Source organism: Elgaria multicarinata, chromosome 1 (genome assembly GCF_023053635.1).
Source record: "Elgaria multicarinata webbii isolate HBS135686 ecotype San Diego chromosome 1, rElgMul1.1.pri, whole genome shotgun sequence".
Classification (NCBI taxonomy): Eukaryota; Metazoa; Chordata; class Lepidosauria; order Squamata; family Anguidae; genus Elgaria; species Elgaria multicarinata.
Window position 1 is genome coordinate 45782855 of NC_086171.1, and position 21229 is coordinate 45804083.

A 21229-nucleotide genomic window follows, 5' to 3' on the forward strand; every position below is an offset into this window, starting at 1 on the left:
TAGGTCTGTGTCTCCCAGTGCTTCAACCCTGTATTAGAACTTAATGGGAAAACCATTTGAGCAAAGTGGTTCTGGAACTGCAGCATCTGAAACAAGGGACATCCATTGGAAATGTAGAGATTACAGGCATCTGAAACAGGTTCTTCAGCGTGAAAGAAGGCACACGACGCACCTCTGAAATGGACCTTGAAAATAAATCCGTTTAATAGTTTATCCTTGCCAAATGTATGTATTACCAGGAATACAAGCCATATTGAGGCTGCAGTCCTGTACCCATTTATGGGGGAGCAAGGCCCAATGAACACAATGGGATTTACTTTTGAGATGTAAGACAGAACAGGAAGGCTGCAGTCCTTAAGCGTCCTTTTTAGAAAGGCAGGCTGAAATTCTATGCACACTTATTTGGGAGCAAGCCTCTTCGAAATCTTTGGGGCTCACTTCTGAGTAAACAGGGAAACGGTTGGGCTGTAAGAATTGTGCATTAAAATCTCCCCCAAACCACGGGATTTCTGATTACACCTGTAGAGGATCGGGCTGTAAGTAAGCCAAGTCAAACCGCCTTCCGCTGATTTATGGGGCCGCCCCGTTCGTTTCTTTCCCAGGCCGTCCCTAGGCCTGCTAATAGCAACGGAAGCTCAGATAGGGCCGCCGCCGCCTCCTGCTCGGCTTGGCTTACCCCACCTCCAAGGGCAGGCTCCGACCGGAGGCCTTAAAGCGACAGCTCAGGCTCGGCCCAGAAGGCGGGGATAAAGAGGCCGAAGAAAAGGCGCCTCTTGCTCGGGTACGAAGTCCAGCTTGCCGGGAGGGAAGACAAGAGAGCGACGCTGACCGAGAGCGAGCCCGCAGGGTGAGCCTTGGGAAGTGGGGAGGCATTGAGAGGCCCACGGTACTTTGGGTAAAATCCAGCGTAACCGCTTGATAGAGTAGAGCCGCTGAAATGAATGGGACTTAACTTAGTCACGACTTATTTAAGTCCCGTTTATTTCAGTGGGCTTACTCTAAGTAGGGCTTAAGTTGAATTTTACCCGTTGCATGTTGCATCATTCCCGCCCGCTTTGTTTGGATCGTGTGAGGAAAAGCGGGAGAGGGCGCCGAGGGAATCCGCCCTCCCTTTTTCGGAGCCCAAGATATCCCCGAATATTATCGACTATAAAAAGGCGCGAAGTTAGCCTGAAGTTTTTCCCTTGTCCCGTCCCCCCCACCTCGCCCCCGACCTTTCGTTATGCAACTAGTCCCGCGGAGAAACCTGTAGGCGTCAAGCCTTTAATTGTCAATAGGAAGGAAATAACTTCAGTGGTGGGTTTCACTATGATCAGTGCTGGCTCACAGAGAAGTCTTGATAGTAAACATTGGGTCCTTTTCTTTCAAATCCCAAATTTGCACAGGGAGTGAATTTAGATGGCCATTTGCCAAGCGGTAATTTACTGTGGAGTGCCATTTGGTAAAATGGCAGGTGTATTGTCCTGCCAAGTGGTGAAGGGAGCCTTTTAATATTTTTATTCACACCTGTTCAAAAATCTAGAGAAGTAGTGGAATGGCGGGAGTGTTCTTCCTACTTGGCAGGATGATACAGACAACTGGCATACTGGTAAATTGCCATTTGCTAAGTGGTCATTGGTAGTTACCCAGTAGCACATTCAGATTAATTTTGACCACTGCATTATTCACTGTGACTCACAAGAATATTAATTTTGATACTTTCATTGGATTTTATCTTTTCTCAGTTAATGTGTAGCATGATTCCATTACATAAGCAATGTTTATTCTCATGTCACACTAGATTACGGATGTACAAGGTGGGCCTGTTGTATGCCCCCCATGGCCCCTCCCACTGCTGAATTCCCACCCAGAACTGACCAGCAATGCTATTTTCGTGCCACTTATGGTGACATGGCAGCTGTGCTGCCAGATGGGGATTGGGTGGTGGTGAGGGAGGGTTATGAGGGAGAGATTTTACCCTTCTGGTGACCTGGGGCAGCCAGCATCACTGTCTCCATGCTGCCAGTCAGACTCAGTGACCCCAAAACAGCTTCCCCCACTTTTAACTGCAGCATCACTGGAATGCAGTGAAACCCTCTCCACCCCCACTCCATGATTATATAATTACGCAGGCTTCTGGAGTGGAAGGCTGGACTATGGGACCATTTGGCCCAACCCTTTAATTCTATGAAATGCCTATAGGGAATGCAGAGATGTACCCCCTTTCTCTTCCAAAGTTTAGGGGATATGTGCTTATTGTACATGAAGCTTAGCAGTGTGGGCTAAAGCATTGCTTGGGGAGGCAAGTCATATAATCTCCTCTTTCATAAATTTAAATCGGGACAAGTATTGGGATTTAGTGGGCTAGATCTCTAAATGATCCATTGGGTTTCTTCCTGTTCTGTGATTCCATACTCTTCTTTTCCCCCTCTCTTCCCACATGACAGAGGCAACGTGTGTGTGTGTGTGCATGCAGGATCAGTGTATGTTTGTACAGGCTTTGTGATTGTCTAGAGCAGGACACTATTCACCAGTCATGATAGGCTAGCAGTAATCCTTACAGTTCAACAAAATAGATGGGATTTGACAAACTGTAGCTGTCGCTAAGTATAGCACCATGGTTGGCCTAGAATAGATGACTGCCTTTGAGCCCTGGAAAGCAATGACGTTGGTAGGATAGGCAGTATTGTCACAGAATGCAAGATCTGGTAGCTGAATTACGGAGAAACTCTGAGTCACATGAAGATGAATGGTGGTATGATGAACAAAGCTGCTTGCCATTATTAATGATTTGGTAAGTACATACCCATATGTCAACAACAGGTTATGCGTCAGAACCAAATGCTTCCATTCTAGCTAGCACTTCTTCAGTTTCAGGCACCATGAGAGTTGGAGATGCAGATAAATTGAAAAGTTACAGCCCAGACTCCTTGATTAAATGCTGCCCTTGTGGATAACATTGGAAAACAGGTGCCCTGACTAGACTAGATATCTACCATTGTCATTTATATGTATATAAAGGACTAGGCCTATAAAATCAATATGCTATGATATAAGATTAAGAACTATTCTGATGTAACATTATCTTCCCTTCCCTCGGAGCAGTTTGGAAATAATTTCTCCTAGAAGAATGTTATTTTGGAATTTGATTATTATATTTTATGATTATTAAATATTTCCATGATTATTATATTTTAAAGGTGATTTTTGCACCTTTTGCATGCGGTAGGAAGATGGGTATTCTTCAGTGAAGAATAGAAGCAAAATAGGAACATAGGAAGCTGCCTTATACTGAGTCAGACCATTAGTCCATCTAGCCCAGTATTGTCAACACTGATGGGCAGTGGCTATCCAGGGTTTCAGGCAGAAATTTCTCCAACCCTACCTAGAGGTGCCAGGTATCAAATCTGGGACCTTCTGCATGTAAAGCAGATGCACTACCACTGAGTTGGACAACCTAAAATTAATAAATAATGTGCATGGATATAAGCAGGCAACTAGCAATAATAAATTATTATTTTAAAGTCTCTAATGTTGTTCCAGATCCTAAAGCTAACACTGAAGTGTGTAGTTGTCTCCTCATCCTTGTATTGATTTCTACACAGACATTTTTGTTACCTTCAGGTGATACTGCAAGAGAATCTTGGAAGTTCAACAACAACTGGATTGTGGTGATATGAGCTTTGTACAATCAAGATAATGGCACAGAATGTTTTCATGGCCTAAGATTAAATAACACAGGGTTTTTCATTTGCGTGCAAGGTTTTTTTGGGGGGGGGGGGAATGTTACAATCAGTGGACATGCCACTTCATGGAATATAAAAGCAAAGGACAAATTCCTGCCGCAAGAAGCTTACAATTTAGCTAAGGAGGTATATTGTATTTTCCATGGTTGCAGAGGTGAATAATAAATTTATGATTTACTTAAGAGGCAGGTGTTTTCCATAATGCAAAGGATGGATGCCATTGTAAGGCTGAAGGGTATGCTCCTGGTTAAAAGGTAAAATGCTCTCTGCAACCATTTTCGGCTATGGAAAAATGTCATGGCACTGTTTGTAGAGGAAACTATAACAGACTTAGCTAAAATTCTGCCACACAGTTCTATTTCTTTTATCTTTTCTTTCTTTTCCAATTTTATGCCCTAAAATGTTGTCTGAAAGTTCCTGATTTTAAATGATTAGTAGTGCAATCCTATTCATGTCTTCTCAGAAGTAAGATCTATTGATCTGTATGGGACTGCAGCCTTAATGAATGTGTTTCAGTATTGAGTGAAGTACACCTTGTAATATCTGCATTTTCCTTTTCCTGTCAAGGTATTTTGGGATTGTTGTATTAAAAACACGATATAAATGTCAATTGTTGTTATTAATGCCTTCCATGCATTAGGAGATTTAGCAGACAGGAACGTTCTCCATAGTGTCAACATTGTCACAATCACTTCTGTTGTTTATAATTAGAGGTGGCAACAGTGGCATTCAAATGTTTAATTACATTTTGTAAAGGTGACCAGAGCTAACTCCTAGAATTAGTGACTAATGCAGTGCAGGCAAAGATTACTGATTTGGACCATAGTAAGAAAATAAATAAATAGAAGTAGTTCTGAAGTCCATTAGGGATGCAAGTTCCAGGGGCTGTGCTGTGCTAGAAAGGAAAATGGGATAAGAAGTCATTGAAATCTGCTTGCATTTATGATTGAATGGAAACAGCTATTTCTTATTGAGGTTAGTTGCAATACTAATGCAACTAAGTATCTTCTAGCTCATAGAGATGGCTGTTTTTCAGATGACCCCAGGCTAACTCTGGAAATGTAACCTGCTGTTCCAAATAGCTAGCAGTTACTGTCACTCAAGCCAAAGTGTTGCTTACTGAAATGAAATATCCAACTGTAAGCAAATATTTCATTGTTTGTTCCCAATGGCACTCCCAGATCTCACTCCTGCTGGGAATTTCTAACCTATATCTCAGGGTAAGATAAATCAGTCATCTTGCTTTCAGCTTTGTTGAGGATTCATAGACAAATTTCATCTTTTCGCTCTTGACATTGAATATGAACTGAGACCATGGGGAGATCACCACTTCATTCTTTACAACTTCTGGGAAGCCATAATCCATTTAGATTCGAATATTTTGGTTGTTAAACTGATTTAATCCTACTAAGGTATTATGGCTAAACTGGGTGTGGGATATATTGTCAGTTCCCCACACCAACACCATTTGCAAAGCATCTCTGCAGGCATTTGAGGAAGAGTAAGATGTTCCAGCTATGGTGAGAAAAGTGGTACATCCCTGAAGGGCTTGCTTGCTTTAAACTAGCCTTCCCTAATCTGGTGCCCTCCCAATATTTTGAACAACAGCCCCAGCCAGGATGGCCAATGGTAAGAGATGTTGGGATTTGTAGTCCAAAACATCTGAAGGGCCACCAGATTGTGGAAGGTTGCTTAAAACTGTCTGTCGTTAGAACAACAACAACCTCTAGGCATTAATCACTGGAATATGGCTAAGAGTGCAATCCTGTAGTGAATTACTCAGAAGTAAATCCCACCGACTTTTATGCAGCAGTCCTGTTGGTCATGTTATTCTCAGACTGCAGAGCTTGTGATTTAAGCAAGCCAAATGTAACCCAACAGCCTATATGGTGGCTTGCTGTTTCTTGATGACCCCCTTGTTTTTGCAATCACAGGAAAGTAGGGAAAACAGAAGTTACTGTTTTATGTAAGTATGGTGGGCTGCATTTATCTTGGTGGGTCACAGTCACACAGCCTGTGTTGTTTGGATTGACTGTAAGGAGGGGAGGGCGACAGTTTCTAAATAGCTATGTGTGTAGAGCATTCCCATAGACAAAGGAACCCTGATTGACAGCACAATCTTATGCATGTCTTCATGGGCAATAGCTAGACCGGGCTTTATCCCAGGGTGATCCGCATGACGCACAGGGGATCCTGGGATCAGGGAGGGATGATTCCTCCCTTGCTCTGAGATCTCGCCCTCCCCTTTAGCCCCAGTTTTTCCGCAGTCTTGGGCTGAGCCCGAGACCATGGAACGTGTGGCCGGGCGCCGCAGGTTGACCTGGCTCCGCGTGATTCCTCATGAGGAGCTGCGCCCATCGCGGGTAGAGTGGGGGAGCGGGGAAAGTAATTTAAATTTTAAAAAATACCTTTTGCGCATGAGCGTTCGTGCACTGCTGCCCCTTTAAGTTTTTTTTAAAAAATGGTGGGTGTGACGCCTCTCCTTCTGAGGTCATTGTGCGTCGCATGTAAACAGAGGAGGGATCTCGTGATAAACACATCACGGGATCTTCCCTCCTCTGTTGCGGGCTAACCGGTAGGTCTAGCTAAGGCCTTTGTCTGAGGTCCTACTGAGTTTTCAATGAGACTTACACCCAAGTAAATGGGTATAGGAATTCATCCTGAATTTATCATAAGAAATACAATTCCTCCTGTTCCTCCACATATACACTATGAGCAAAATCTTGAGCAATTTTGATCCTTTAAAAAACAAACAAACAAAGATGTAATTTGAGTTGGGTTTAAAAACGCTTTCTGAATGAATACTTTTCTACTGCAGTAAACATTCTTGTTATCGTTTTTTTTTTTTTTTTTTTTTGGAGAACTCAAGCAATGCCCCCTCCATATTTGCTTATTTCTCCCCTTATATTGTGTGTATTTTTAATGCTTTTATCTGAATATGCATGCACGTCAGCACTGGGGAGCACATCTTAATTTGTTTGTGTTTAAATAAACAAATAGCCTTTCCCCCATCTTTCAGCAACGCTCTCCCACCGCTAGGATGAAACCTTTATCATGCAATTGCTGCAGAGTTTGGGCTCCTGGGATTGTAATTCTAGCAGTTAAGCCACTGCCATTGCCCCCCCAAAACATTAACATCTCCATAAGCCCTCGAACTCATATTTTTTTAAAACCTAAGGAGAGAAGTATTTTAGAATTGAGTAATTTCTCACAATGAAATTTTTCCAGTCTACAGCATGACTTTCATGACTTTCCTAATATACCACTATATCTATTTCTTTGTGAAATTTGTACAGGTTGTTTTTTGCAGGTCATGTTAAATGTCTGTGAGGGAACACTGTGCCATTAGAGTATTTACCACTATCCCTAAGAATAAAAATTCTTGACCAAGATACAGTACTATGCATATGATAGTTTTTGTATGACTACATAAATAATTATGAAAGTGCCCAGCAGGGAATTGAGGGCAACACATCGTTCCAAAGAGCAAGCTGGGATGATAATTCTTTTCCCTGAAATGTAACAAATAGCTACTGAGATATGCCTGCAACTCAACATTTTGGGTCATAGCAATCTGGTTTTAGCATTGTTATAATTCTGTATTGCATTGACAATAAAATACATTTTTAATGTACCTCTATAGAGAGTCTGTGTTAATAACATTAAAATGTGCTTACCAAGTTGAAATGACTGCAGACTGTGTATATAGTTATTATAGTGTAGCAATAAGCGGTTACCATAGGAAAACAACCTAGGGATAGTACTCCTTACAAAAGCAGCATAATGACTCAGGGCTGATATCCAGACTGCTCTGCTGGCACAAATCTTATTCAGTACAGAAGAGTTTGGACTCCTGCAGTACCTTGAGGTACAATTCTAATGTCATTTTTCGGGGTGGAAATTAATACACCTGTTTGAAAATGGACTTCAAATCACCTAATCTACTCTATGCTTGTGGGTAATTAATTGGGACTATGTTAATTTTAAAACTATGGTCCATGGACCACCAATTGTCCATAGTGCACCTTCCGGTTGATCTGATGCCAAATTAACATCTTCTCTGATAAATCTAGCAATTACTAGGAAATATATACAGGAATACTTCTGCTTTTTCTTTCCTCTGAAAGTTAGAACGGTTGCACTGGAATACAGAAGGAACACAGTTTTAATTTTGAAGTATTTTAAGTAGCCTCCTATGTAGTGGCTGGAATGTAAAAAATGTGGTGGCCTGCAAAAAAACAATCCAAAATAGTGGTCTGCAACGCAGCAACATTTCAAAGTTGCTGGAATAGATTCCTCTGGGGCTTGTTTGTCTGGATACATGGCAACTTTGTGGACAGTAGATTGGATTATTTATTGTATATTTATAATATTTATTAGTTTCTTTATAACAAGACGTTACATCATTTTGTTCTCTTCCTACTCTGTGATACTACATTTTCTTCTAGTAACCTCTTATCTAGAATAAGCTTTCACATGCAAGTGTCAAGGAGAAGTTAGATATGGTTGCATAGCTCCTCTGAAGTTACTTTATTTGTATTTCTGCACTGCTGCTGATTTTATCCTGGTCGTGCTTTCATATTGTATTTTATATCATGTTTTTATACTGTTTGTTTTATACTTTGAATGGTTTTAATTTTTGTGAACTGCACAGAGAGCTTCAGCTATTGGGCAGTATAAAAATGCAATATGCTTTTCATGCACCAAAAAAAGTAACATGAGAATTGATGTCAGAAATTTCTGCTCAAAAAAAAAAAAAAAAAAAAAAAAATCAAGCAAAAATCTGTAAATATCTTTATAGAAGATTTGATCAAATCAGGACTACTGAATTTAGATATGTGTGCTTCTCACATGTGTTGATTTATACATTATCATAGAATCATAGAATAGCAGAGTTGGAAGGAGCCTACAAGGCCGAGTCCAACCCCCTGCTCAATGCAGGAATCCACCCTAAAGCATCCCTGACAAATGGTTGTCCAGCTGCCTCTTGAATGCCTCTAGTGTGGGAGAGCCCACAACCTCCCTAGGGTAACTGATTCCATTGTCGTACTGCTCTAACAGTCAGGAAGTTTTTTCTGATGTCCAGCTGGAATCTGGCTTCCTTTAACTTGAGCCCGTTATTCCGTGTCCTGCACTCTGGGAGGATCGAGAAGAGATCCTGGCCCTCCTCTGTGTGACAACCTTTTAAGTATTTGAAGAGTGCTCTCATGTCTCCCCTCAATCTTCTCTTCTCCAGGCTAAACATGCCCAGTTCTTTTAGTCTCTCTTCATAGGGCTTTGTTTCCAGACCCCTGATCATCCTGGTTGCCCTTCTCTGAACACACTCCAGCTTGTCTGCGTCCTTCTTGAATTGTGGAGCCCAGAACTGGACGCAATACTCTAGATGAGGTCTAACCAGGGCCAAATAGAGAAGAACCAGTACCTCTCGTGATTTGGAAGCTATACTTCTATTAATGCAGCCCAAAATAGCATTTGCCTTTCTTGCAGCCGTATCGCACTGTTGGCTCATATTGATATCCATCTAGCCCACTTTTAGCTAGTTTGTTAATCAGAATATCATGGGGCACTTTGTCAAAAGCTTTGCTGAAGTCAAGATATATGACGTCCAAAGCATTCACACAGTCCACAAGGGAGGTTACCTGATCAAAAAATGAGATCAAATTAGTCTGACAGGATTTGTTCCTGACAAATCCATGTTAGCTTCTAGTAATCACCGCATTGATTTCAAGGTGTTTACAGATTGACTTCTTGATAATCTGCTCCAGAATTTTCCCAGGGATGGATGTCAGGTTCCTCCTTTTTGAAGATAGTGACAACGTTAGCCCTCTTCCAGTTGTCCGGCACCTCACCCATCTTCCATGATTTTGCAAAGATAATAGACAAAGGTTCTGAGAGTTCTTTCCGCTAGCTCCTTCATTACTCTTGGATGCAGTTCGTCGGGCCCTGGAGATTTGAACTCATTCAAAGAAATTAGGTGTTCTTTGACCATTTGTTTATCAATCTCAAACTGCAATCCTGGCCCCTCAACTTCTGTTTCACTTTTTTCAGGGGGGTCATAGACCTGCTTTTGGAAGAAGACTGAGGCAAAGTAGGAATTGAGCACTTCAGACTTTTCTTTGTCATCTGTTATCAATTTGCCATCCTGATTAAGCAGTTGAACCACCATTTCTTTCCTCTGTGTTTTACTACTCACATATCTGAAGAAAGCCTTTTTACTGCTTTTAGCATCCCTCACTAATCTCAGCTCATTCACAGCTTTAGCCTTCCTGATGCCATTTCAGCACTTCTGCGCCACTTGTCTGTACTCTTCTTTTGTAGCCTGGCCTTCCTTCCACTTCCTATATGTATCCTTTTTTGTTTTCAGGTCATCTCTAAGCTTTTTGTGGAGCCACATTGGTTTCCTCTGTTGTCTTCTATCTTTTCTCCTTGTTGGAATTGTTTGTAACTGTGCCTTTAAAATTTCCTTTTTTAAATACTCCCACCCATCCTGCATTCCTTATGTATGAACATTATGTATGTTCAGCTGCTGATATTGGCATTGTATAGCTTGTATGAATAGATGAGCCACAAGGTTAGTGTAACATCTGACAAGGGTATGCCATGCAATGGTGTAAACAAACTTCTGGAGAGGGGTGAGGTCCAAAGACAGAAATCAGTCCTCAAGCAAATTGCATGAATTCCTCCCTCATGGGTTATGCTGCTTACTCAAGTACTATGAGCTGTTAAATGCACAGACCAGCAGTGAAAGGTAACATGAATCATCCCAAATTGAAATAGCCTAGGGCAGACTTGATCGTTACAGAGAACTAGATGAAACAGTATGAGAAACTGTACTGGCATTTTGCACAGTTGATTTGCTGTAAAGTTACTGTAATATATTCATGGTATAGCAGTTCCAAGCTCTTAAGGAAAAGTGTTCTGATTATTCTAGCCTAAGAAATAGTTCCTCCATCAGAATGCATCTAAGCATTTAAATATTTTTTACATGCTCTAGCATTGTTCCTCCAGATTGGGCTTGTCTTGTCCTGTGCCTGCACTGCTGGTATGTTGTTACTTCCCAGAAGCAATGTAAGTTTCAGAAAATCACTATACTCACACCTAGCAAGGGAATCGTATTTCATACTTTATTGTTGCAGCTCTATTGCTTTTATTTATAATACATTGGCAACAAAAAAGCATATGTACTCCATAACAGTGAAGGTCTTACTGCTAAGTTGTGCAGACTTTAATATAGAGACCTACAAATGGGTCATGCAAAAATCAGCTATGATCACTAGACCATTAATATACTGATATTGGGAGTACAAAATGATTTTAAATCTAGAATTCATGGGACAAATTAATGGCTGACTAAGCATGATGGTGTACATACAGATTATGTATGCTGGAGGGGGAGAGGTTTCTGTAGCAGCTAACTCTCAGCATATAAAACTATAGATTCTCAAAGTTCACGTAGGCCTAGAATCAGTGATTGGCATCATTTGGCATTTGCCAGGGGTCATTGCTGATGAACCTCCTGCTGCTGTTCCTTTTCCCCTAGCTGTTTCCATGGCAAATAGGGAAGCAGTTCTGCCTCCTTCTCCCTGTTGGCTAATCCAACCGCATCTTAATGTCTCTGAACTGCTGTTCCCACATGCCCTTATCCCCACTACTACCTCACAGTAAGGAAGAATAGGATGGGCAAATAAGTCAATGTATGGCTGTGGTGAGGAAAAGAAACACCTGCTTCCTGCTCACTTGTACTATTTAATTTATTTATTACATTTTTATACCGCCCAATAGCTGAAGCTCTCTGGGCGGTTTGCAAAAATTAAAACCATAATAAAACTACCAACAGGTTAAAAATACAAATACAAAATACAGTATCAAAAACATACTTTGAGAGGGAGTGTGGGATTGGGCCCACCAATCTTCATTTTCTTAGGGGGGCATTGAGCCCATCTTGCCTGGGGATCCCCCCACCCCGGATCTGGAATAGTCTCCATGAATTGCATTTACCAGGTAGTGCCTTTAAGATACTTCCATATGCTACAGTACTGGCCAGAGAACAGCACAACCTGGAAGTAATTTTGTGAAATGAAAATTTAGTTAATATGTTGAAGGAAGTTATGTACGTATAGGGTATGGGATGGGGAGAAGGATGTGAGTTAGCCCAGCATCATCAAAGTTTATGACTGAATGTATCTGTTCACCACCTCATTGTTCTCGGTTTGCCTGTACAAAGTGTCACTGAACCAGCCATGGGAACTCAGTCTTGGGGAAAACACCCCACAACTAAACAGCTGTGCAAGACTCAGACAAGATTAGTTGATGATGAAAGGAAAGGGATTGATATCAGAAAGAAATTAGCCTTGAAAAACAAACTGCAAGGTTTGTTTTTTAAGCCATCTGCCTCAGTGCCTTATTCTTTGATCCAGTTTGCATGTAACAACAACCCATGGGTTGTTTAACCCATGGGTTGTCAGGGCCAACAGCAAGTGTGCATCCTCCTGTGCACTCACAGCTTCCATGTTGCATCTGCTTTCTGAAACAACCCAGGGATGCCCCATTCCTGGGTTAATTGTGACGTCCAAACCTGGCACTATGGGGTGTTGAGGGTTAAACAACCCAGAATTTGAACCCATAGTTTATTGTTAGGCTAACCATAGTCCCACACTGCCCTGGCAATTAGTGGATTGCTTAATTCATTAATTGGCATTAAATGTGAACTGAGTCAATCTGAGTAACACGTTTTTAATGTTTGTATAAATACAGATGACTTGGGTTTTCCACTTAGAATCAGTAATTAATTTTTTTTTGTGTTTAGTGCTGTTTCACCAGAACCAAAAAAGGAACCATGCCGAAGAATTTATGTTGAGAATGTGGTTTAGCATGGGATTTAAAATCTCATTAGTGGTTCAGTTGGTGTTTGTTTAAAAATGAGAACATCTCTGTTTAAGAGAGACAATTTTGTGCAGTCATATTAAGCTCTCTTTCCTTCTTTGCCTTGACTGTAAGCATGAGTTGGATCACTGAACCTTTCCCAGAACTGTAAGCTGCTCTAACGGAATGCTGGCTCTCATCAAAAGTAGTAAATTAATAGCTGGGTCAGACAACTTGAATTTAATCAAAATGAGCTGTGACTGCACAAAAGAAGCATTTTGTTTTTAATGATTCACAGTAGAGAAACCCTGTGCATTGTAGCATTGTTTGGTGACTTCACCAACATTAATAAACGAGGAGCTTGTTCTAGTAAAATGAATGTTACTTTTACCTTCAATAAACTTTTACCTTCACTTTGACTCATATTGTGTAATACCATTTTGGTGCTACCGCCAGTGATGTTTTACTTTAGAGGTCATTTGCCTAGATTTGCCCTTTCATTCCCAAAAAACTTGGATCGTCATGCATTATTGGTGCCGCTTCTACACAAGCTATAAATGCAGTGACAAATCCTTTTTGTGCGACTTCTACATAAGATATAAATGTGGTGACAAAAGTGTTACATTTTATGTGTGCAAAGGCTTTACAAAGTAGCCCAGCTAGTCACTAACTGCTCTATGACACAGACTTCTTGTTTATTTGCTATTCCTTTATTTTTAAAATAGCATGTTGTTGGGAGGTCATCCTTTTAGTGCTATGAAAGGGTGCCAGTTTGATGTTTTGTTAATCTCTTATGCCCTAAAAATGGGACTGTAGGAAAAAAATGAACCTCTTGGGCACTCTGCCCTCTTGACTCTAGCTTATCTGTTGCATTCATAGAGGAAAGGGGAGAAACACTGAAAATCTGCTTGGAGGTCTTTATACCAGTAGCAAACCAATGTTTATGGTATTATGCGCTAAAAGGCAGACAGGAAGGGCTTCTGTTTAATCAATAATGTATGCTCCAGTTAGTCTTATCCTCTGGACATCATTAAACATGTATTTTGTTTCATAACTGATGATTTTGGCAGACTGGAGTTTATAACTACATATCCTCAAGCCTTTGCATCTACCATCAGGCAGATCTGAATTGAACTAGGCAGTCAGCTATGTTTAGTGTTAATATGGAAAGTAAACTTAAAAATAAGTGAGAGTTGAAGGTAATTATAAATGGTAGAAATTGAGGGCTTGTAAAAACTGACCTCATGCCTTTGAACGTGATATGACAACAGTGACAGCCTTGGTTTTTAAATGTTGTAACCTATGCTTTATCCAAGATTTGGAGGAGCTTACCAGCAAACTTAAATACTTTCAATAAATTTATCAAAACTGCAAAAACGTTTTTTTTTTAACTGTAAGGAAGTATGCCTTGAGGGTTTACTTATTGTTAATTAGCAATTAAGTACAACCAATTAATAAATGCAAACCATTAAACAATTTAAACAGGGATCCACCATAATGATATCTCACTTGCACTGAAAGCTCTAACTGTTGTGTCCAGGCCCAATGCAAAGTGCTGATTATAACTTAAGCAGGCTCCACTCCTATACACAGTTACCTGGGAGTAGTCCACATTGAACTCACTTCTGAGTAGACATGTATAGGATTGCCCTGATAAAGTGTGAGCACACTTGAAGGATCATTTTCTTACATAATTCTGTTTGTTTGCTTAGATCATCAACAAGAGACCCTACTCTAGGTGCCCTCTGTTTGGAAGAGCAGGTGGGTGGATTGTGAAAGTAGGGCTTTTGTTGTGGGGCACCATGGGTAGCCTCCCCAGAGATATCTGCTTTGCATTGTTATTTCTCTCATTTACAGTGCAATTCTATACATGTCTACTATTGAGTTGAACGGGATGTCCTCCCAGGTAAGATAGTAGACTCAGGCATCAAGTGAAGGCCATGTTCACCTTTGGCTAAAATTTCTATTAAATTTTTTTTATTGCTGTATTTTTTTTAGTATTTCCTGATTTTTTAAAATTTTACTATGTAATTTAGGCCTGTTTTATTACTTGCTTTAATAACTTTTGTAACCCATTTTGAATCATTAGCAACAAAAGTGGAATATTTATTTATTACATTTATATCCCGCTTTTTTCCTCCTTAATTGTTTAGTCTAGCTGTGAGTCTGTTTGACACAAATGCCCAGAAAAGTAACTAATTTGGTGCATTTTCCCCATGACATATTTTGTTTTTTATATTTGTTTGTTTCTCAAAGAAAAGGAAAAAACCCAGTAGGTTAATTCACTAATCTTCAATCACTATCTTGGCTCAACAGTATCTCAGTTGAATCTGTCATTTGTACTTTAAAAGTTCACAGAGTCTGAGTCAATAGTGGTTTGTGATATTTGGCTGCTTACTCTCAAAACCATGTTCCTGGTGCTTTTTAATTTTGGTTTAAGAACCTAAGAGAACATAATACCTTTTACAGGACTTCATTAAAAATGGCCAAACAATAAGGTAGCTTTCAAGTTTCCCAAAACACCTACTCAGACTCAATGTTTTATAAGAAAATATAGAGGTGGGGGAGGTTCCTATGTAAATTGCAGCCGTGGCAAGGCCCAATCTGGATTGGAACAATCGCAGGGTGCAAAAGATTAAACTCCCCTAAAGGTCACCCAACACTTACATTTGAGAAAGGAAAAAGAACAGGTATGGCTCCATGCTACATATTAAAAGTAACATTTGATTTTACCCTAGGTTCCATGGAACTCTATGGGACACACTTCCAACTAAATATGTGGCTGTTGGATTGGGCTGTTAGTGATGTATGATATTAATAGACAGAGTGAAGGGATTAGTCAGTTAGCAACTTTTTCAGTTTGTAGCTTTAAAAGGTAATGAAATTAACAGCTGATCGGGAGTACAGAATCAAACATCAATACATGGTGCAGTTTATTTAATTAAAAAAGGACCTTGTCATTTTAGAGCTCTGAAGTAGATTGCAATATTTAATAATATTAATATTTTCTTAGAAAATGCATTATTAATTTTGTGAAATGTTTTATTTCTAATGAAAGATGACCTACACTTTGCACAAAGGAAGTCCCATATTCAGCTGTCAGAATGGTTTCGTGCAAGTTAAACAAATCTGTATAATTTATTTGTATAATTTATTGTGCTTCCAAGATTCAATTTGCATTCATAGCAGAGTTATGTCCTAAAAGCAACTGAGGCTCCTCCACGGAGTAAAAATGCAGAGCCTTCAGCTTTCAATCTTACTGAATGTTCCTTCTTTGGTTATTTCTGTCCATTTTGTCTTTCTTAATTGCACAGATCCTCTCCCCATCCTTAATGGCACTATTCCGAACATTTAAGGGGCGAGAGACGGGCTCTGTTGTTACTGAAACAGTTAAACTTCTTTAATAATTCTTGTTTGTAAATAAAATGCTCAATGTAATGGTTTGTTATTACAAGCCATAATCCTTCAACTAAACGCAGTTCGTTAGTAGAACGCTCAGAAGAAAACCCAAAGAAATCTTCAACATACAAGAACAGGTTCTTCCAGCAGCCTGTCTCCAGCGTCAGCTCCTGAAACGTTGAGCATTATATATACAAACACGAATTATTAAAGAAGTTTAACTGTTTCAGTAGCACCAGAACCCGTCTCTAGCTTCTTTCTCGTTCAGTGGTGCTTTTTCCCTGTATCTACTATTCCAAACGTAATGGCATCTATGTATTTCTGTCTTTACTTGGGGTACAGAGTTGCTGATGGTCTGGGCATCCATTTCTGTGTTCCCAATCTCTCTCCCCAGTGATTCCATTCCCAGTTAGGCATCTACTTATGCTTTGCTGAATCTTTAAGGATCTGTGGGCAATGTGTTGCCCTCCAGATGTTTTGGCTTAGAAGATGTTTTACATTATAACTTCCACCATCCCTTACCATTGGCTATGCTGGCTAAGGCTGATAGGAGTTCTAAGCCAAAATATCTGGAGGACCACAAGTTGCCCATCTCTGGTATAATAGTAGTTCAATATGAATCTCTGGGGGCTTTGAATTGAAGCAAGCAAAAGTGACTAAAGGTAAGGAGGAAAGCCAGTATTTCATCACTAGTTGTTTTTTTGAATAACAAAGAGTCTTGTGGCACCTCAAATACTTTTTTAAAAAACATTTGCTTTTTTGGACTGTAGTCTACTTCATCAGATGCATGAAATCTTCTCCTTTACACATGGATGGACAGGGGGATTATAAACAGTAAGATCAGAGGGAAATGAAATGTAGAAAGTGGCAAAACAGTTGTTGCTGATAATACAAACATTGGAAAAGCTAATTAACATGTGTAGTCACATGTAGTGTAATTTAAAAACAAAAGCCAAAAAAAACACTTTTACCCTGATTCAAGCCATATAGGATAGACTTGAATGTCTTTATGAATTGTAATTTGGCAATCTCTTGCTCTAAATTGCATCACTGCTAAATTCTGGTTGTTTTCATGTTCCTGGAAAAGCAAAGTTAGCCTCCACTTGTGCCACAGGAACAGCCAGCAACTACTTTAAATATCAGGATGGAGGGATATGCAATAATTGTAAATTGAATTTTCAGTCTGCCTAGATCCACCTATTAGCAGCTATTCTCTTTTCTAATATTAATTTGTCTTTCACTTTCTAAAGTAACCCAGAGACCCTGACAAAATATTTTAAAACCATATTTTGGATTACATATGACAAGACAGATGGGGCAGGGGGGTGGCATAGTCCCTATACATAGATTTAGTAAAGAATTTGCCTGCAAAAAAAAAAAGGCTTGTCATCAACTTTTCTGACCTTTCCTCCTTCCTTAAAGCAATGGTTTTTGCTTTGACTCATCAGAGTGAATTACACTGTACACTGATGCAGTGTTGGTTTAATCTTTTTAGCTATATAAAACTGATCAGACAATTCCCAACATATTTTGTAAGCATACGGAAGTAAAAGGTGTGCCATTTTTATATTTCCTTCTGAAATAGCCTTGTTAAGCTTCTTTAGTTTGCTTCTCTATGTTTGCAGCAAAATTGATATAGGAGTTTCTAACACCTTTTGCATATTTTCTCCTAGAATACTCCTTTTCCAAAACAAAATATAAAAAGGGGAAAATGTCTTCATTGAAGGGTAAAGTCCAGACTGTGTTAGGCCTCATCGAACCTACCCAGCTTGGCTACACTATGACCCATGAACACTTGACAATGAGCTTCAATTGCTCTTACTGCCCACCTCCTTCAGGCCATGAAGCACTATCTGAAAAACCCATTGAGATGAAGAACTTGTTTTGGCTTAAGCAAAATCCCTATAGCCACAAAGAGAATCTTCTTCTGTTTCAAGAGATAAATGCTGTGAGGGAAGAGCTCTTGCATTACAAGGCTCTAGGTGGTGGGACCATAGTGGAAAATACAACCACCGGAATCAAACGAGATGTGAAGACCCTAAAGCAACTTGCAGAAGAGACTGGTGTCCATATTATTGCTGGAGCTGGTTTTTATGTGGATGCCACTCATTCTCCTGAGACACGAGCTATGACTGTAGAGAAGGTGGGTATCAAAATGTACTAAAAATTGGGCACTCTTGGTAACCTCAGTATCTACATTGCTGCCTCAAAATTGGGAATTCAGAGTGAGTGTAATAAGAGGATACATTGACTTGCATCCAGAGACGCATTTCCAGTGGAAGGACTCTTCTGGAAGGGTTTTCCAAGAGCCTTGCATGAGAAAAGGAATTGAAATTTAGCATTGTGGTTCTGTTAGCACAAGGTATCACACAAATCCCTTGCACAAGGTGTTGCATAACATTTCAGAATGCATGTTTGCACTAAACACATGTTGTGCAAAGTCCTCCAAAAGCTCTTCCACAACAGTTTGTTGAACAGCACTACTTCCAGAATTTTGTATGCTCAAGTACCTGGATCAAACCCATTGTTCTACCCACCCAAGCAGGGAATAACTTTATGTCCACTTTATGGAATAACTACAATACAAAGCATAAAGCAGTTTATTTGTTGCTACCCTTGATAAAGTCTAGTCATTTTAGTTCTGTGGAGTGTCTTAAGTCTGGCTTTATGTGTTGCATGATCTGTGTGTGGTTTTCATGCCTTTTCGTATAAAATGGTTCCTTCCATGTAAGAAATGTTTTAAACTGGAAATAGGTCTTCAGTCAGGATTGAACTTGAAACTCCCCCAAACATTTATTACATACCTCTATGTTACAGATGGAGTTAATTTATTCTACAGTAAGGAAAAAAGAAGGCTCCCCCCCCGTAACAAAATTTAAGTTTATTCCATTTATTCTTGCAACACAAAATAGTATTAGTTATCATTCTGTTGCCTATGGACCATGATGATGATAAACCCAACCGTGCCAAAATTAATAATCATATTCCAACTGCAAAAAATCAATGTTAGTTTAGTTTCTTAATTTGTAGACCAGAAATCAGTGGCTGGACCTTTTACTGAGTCAGACCATTAGTCCATCTAGCCCAGTGCTGTCAACACTGACTGGCAGCAGCTCTCCAGGGTTTCAGTCAAGATGGTTTCTCAGCCCTACCTGGAGATTAAACCTGGGACCTTCTGCCTGCAAGGCATGTGCTCTACCACTTGAGCTATGGCCCTCCCCTGTTTTTCCAATTCTGAAAATGGTCTTTATTCAATTGTATTTTTATTTTGGGACTGTCCAAAAGAAAGAAAGAAAAAAGATATCACATTTTAAGCCCCCCCCCATCACACGTCACCTCATTTTAACAAGTAACACCATCCGTTTCTCGAAACTCCTTCTTTCTCCCAAGATGCTGAACATACTTAATGAATGGTCCCATTATCTGGAGTAGCATGGAGCTCAATACCTTTGCTTACGGTTTGGAAAACTAGAGCGCACATTTGACTGCTAGGAGGAGAGAAGGGTGAAATCTCATTTTTGTCTCTCCTTTTCCTCAAATTATCTTGATTCGCTTAAACTCTGATAGTGTGCAGCACAAAGAGAGCTTTTATCAAAAGAACGTTTATTTTCTGTAGCTGACAGAGATTATGGTAAATGAAGTTCTCAACGGAGCTGATGGCACCAACATCAAGTGTGGCGTAATAGGAGAAATTGGCTGCTCTTGGCCTCTGACAGAGAGTGAAAACAAAGTACTTCAGGCAACGGCACATGCCCAGTCCCAGCTTGGCTGCCCTGTCATAATCCATCCTGGCAGAAATAGTGATTCACCTTTCCAGATCATTCGAATTTTGCAGGAAGCTGGGGCTGATATCTCGAAAACCGTCATGTCTCACCTTGACAGGTAAATGGGTTATTTGGTGTTGGATTGTAAAAAAAAATGTTCCTGCTTCTAGATAGTGGAATTCTAATAAACCTAAAGCAGATCATGCTGTTCCAGATTTAATCAATGTTCTGATTTGTCATTAATCTGAGTGTTGTGTCTGTTTTAGCAACTGCAATGCTAGAACTCTGGCAGTTTGAGGAATATTGTAATGCTTACATACTGTCAGACTGAATCTCTAGTGAAGTCAGTGACAGATCCTCAAATCACTCGAACCAGCATACTTGTATGAGACCTTTTAGTCCTGCTGAAGTCCACAAACCTTAAATATAAATATGCCAGCCTAAATGGTTTGTGGATCACAGTGCTCATTAGGTTGGGCACCTAAATAAATGATCAGGTTTTTCAAGTCTGCTTTGCATTTATCAAGTCCCATTTATGTCAGGGAACTGTACAGTGCCATAATTCAAATAGAACATTCCACTGAGATACAACTTTTACAACAGTGTTGGAATTTTATGAAGCTACACAAATCCCTTCTAAATATCTCTGTTGCTGCTCCAGTTTTAGTGGGTTGGATTTATGCTTGGATCCAAGTGGACACTGCTGCCTTCTTTCCATGGCAGTCTCTCCAACCCCCTGAAAATGCTACACAGAGCCAGGATACCCTGCTGAATTGGGTGATCTGTGGTGTGGAGTGAGGAGATCCCAAAAAAATTGGTCAGAGAGACGTTCCACGTGCAGAATCCTTCCTCTGATGGAAGGCAGATCCTGGATGCAACCCAAAGTGTGTGCCTGTCAGGCTCTTGTGGTCCTTCTATTGCTTTTTCTGAGCTTCTGCACACACCCATCATGTCTCATGTACTGTCTAAGCATGCATGCAGGCAAACACTATGACACTCTTCTGCTCTGGCTCGGTGCTCTTCTTTCTCTGTGCTACTTCATCTCCAGTTAGATAATTGTTAGCTTATTTTTTCCATTTAGTATTCAAGCAAGGCAAAACCACGTGTTTTGGAGCTCACAAGTCTTGACTCTTTGTCAATAAGACATTTTCATCCATACCCATCCTTGCCAATGTCCTCTATCCCCCTGAGATGGCAGCTCCCTTGTTTGAGAAATATATAACATATTGAGAGCATATAGCTACATACTGGACACAATATCTACTGGACACAACTATCTTGGCCTTTTTTCTACTTGCCTGTCTCCATTTTAGACTTCTTACAGTTTGAAAATGATGTACGTTTGTTGAGATGCTGGATGAGTGGGCAATTTTGTACTGGGATGCTGGAATGCAGTTTTCAAGTCATCAGTAAAGACTTACAACTCAATCCTGCACATATTAATTTAGAAGCAAGTTCTGCTGAGTTCAATGGAGCGTG

The 21229-nt window shown here is 40.1% G+C and overlaps 1 protein-coding gene across 3 annotated transcripts in view; it reads left to right on the forward strand.

Annotated features, from left to right (window-relative positions):
* The first annotated feature begins 754 nt into the window (after positions 1-754).
* PTER (phosphotriesterase related) overlaps positions 755-21229 on the forward strand; it is a 28138-nt gene continuing 7663 nt past the window's right edge. Inside the window, exons 1-4 of one of the 3 annotated variants that reach the window (XM_063127382.1) lie at positions 755-847; positions 14300-14348; positions 17660-18129; positions 19603-19868. In XM_063127382.1, the coding sequence (XP_062983452.1) occupies positions 17698-18129; positions 19603-19868 (698 nt within the window). In that variant the 5' untranslated portion in view covers positions 755-847; positions 14300-14348; positions 17660-17697. Of the gene's footprint in view, positions 848-2127; positions 2774-14299; positions 14349-17659; positions 18130-19602; positions 19869-21229 lie in introns of those variants that run through there. The other 2 variants (XM_063127375.1, XM_063127389.1) reach the window with 2 other exon arrangements.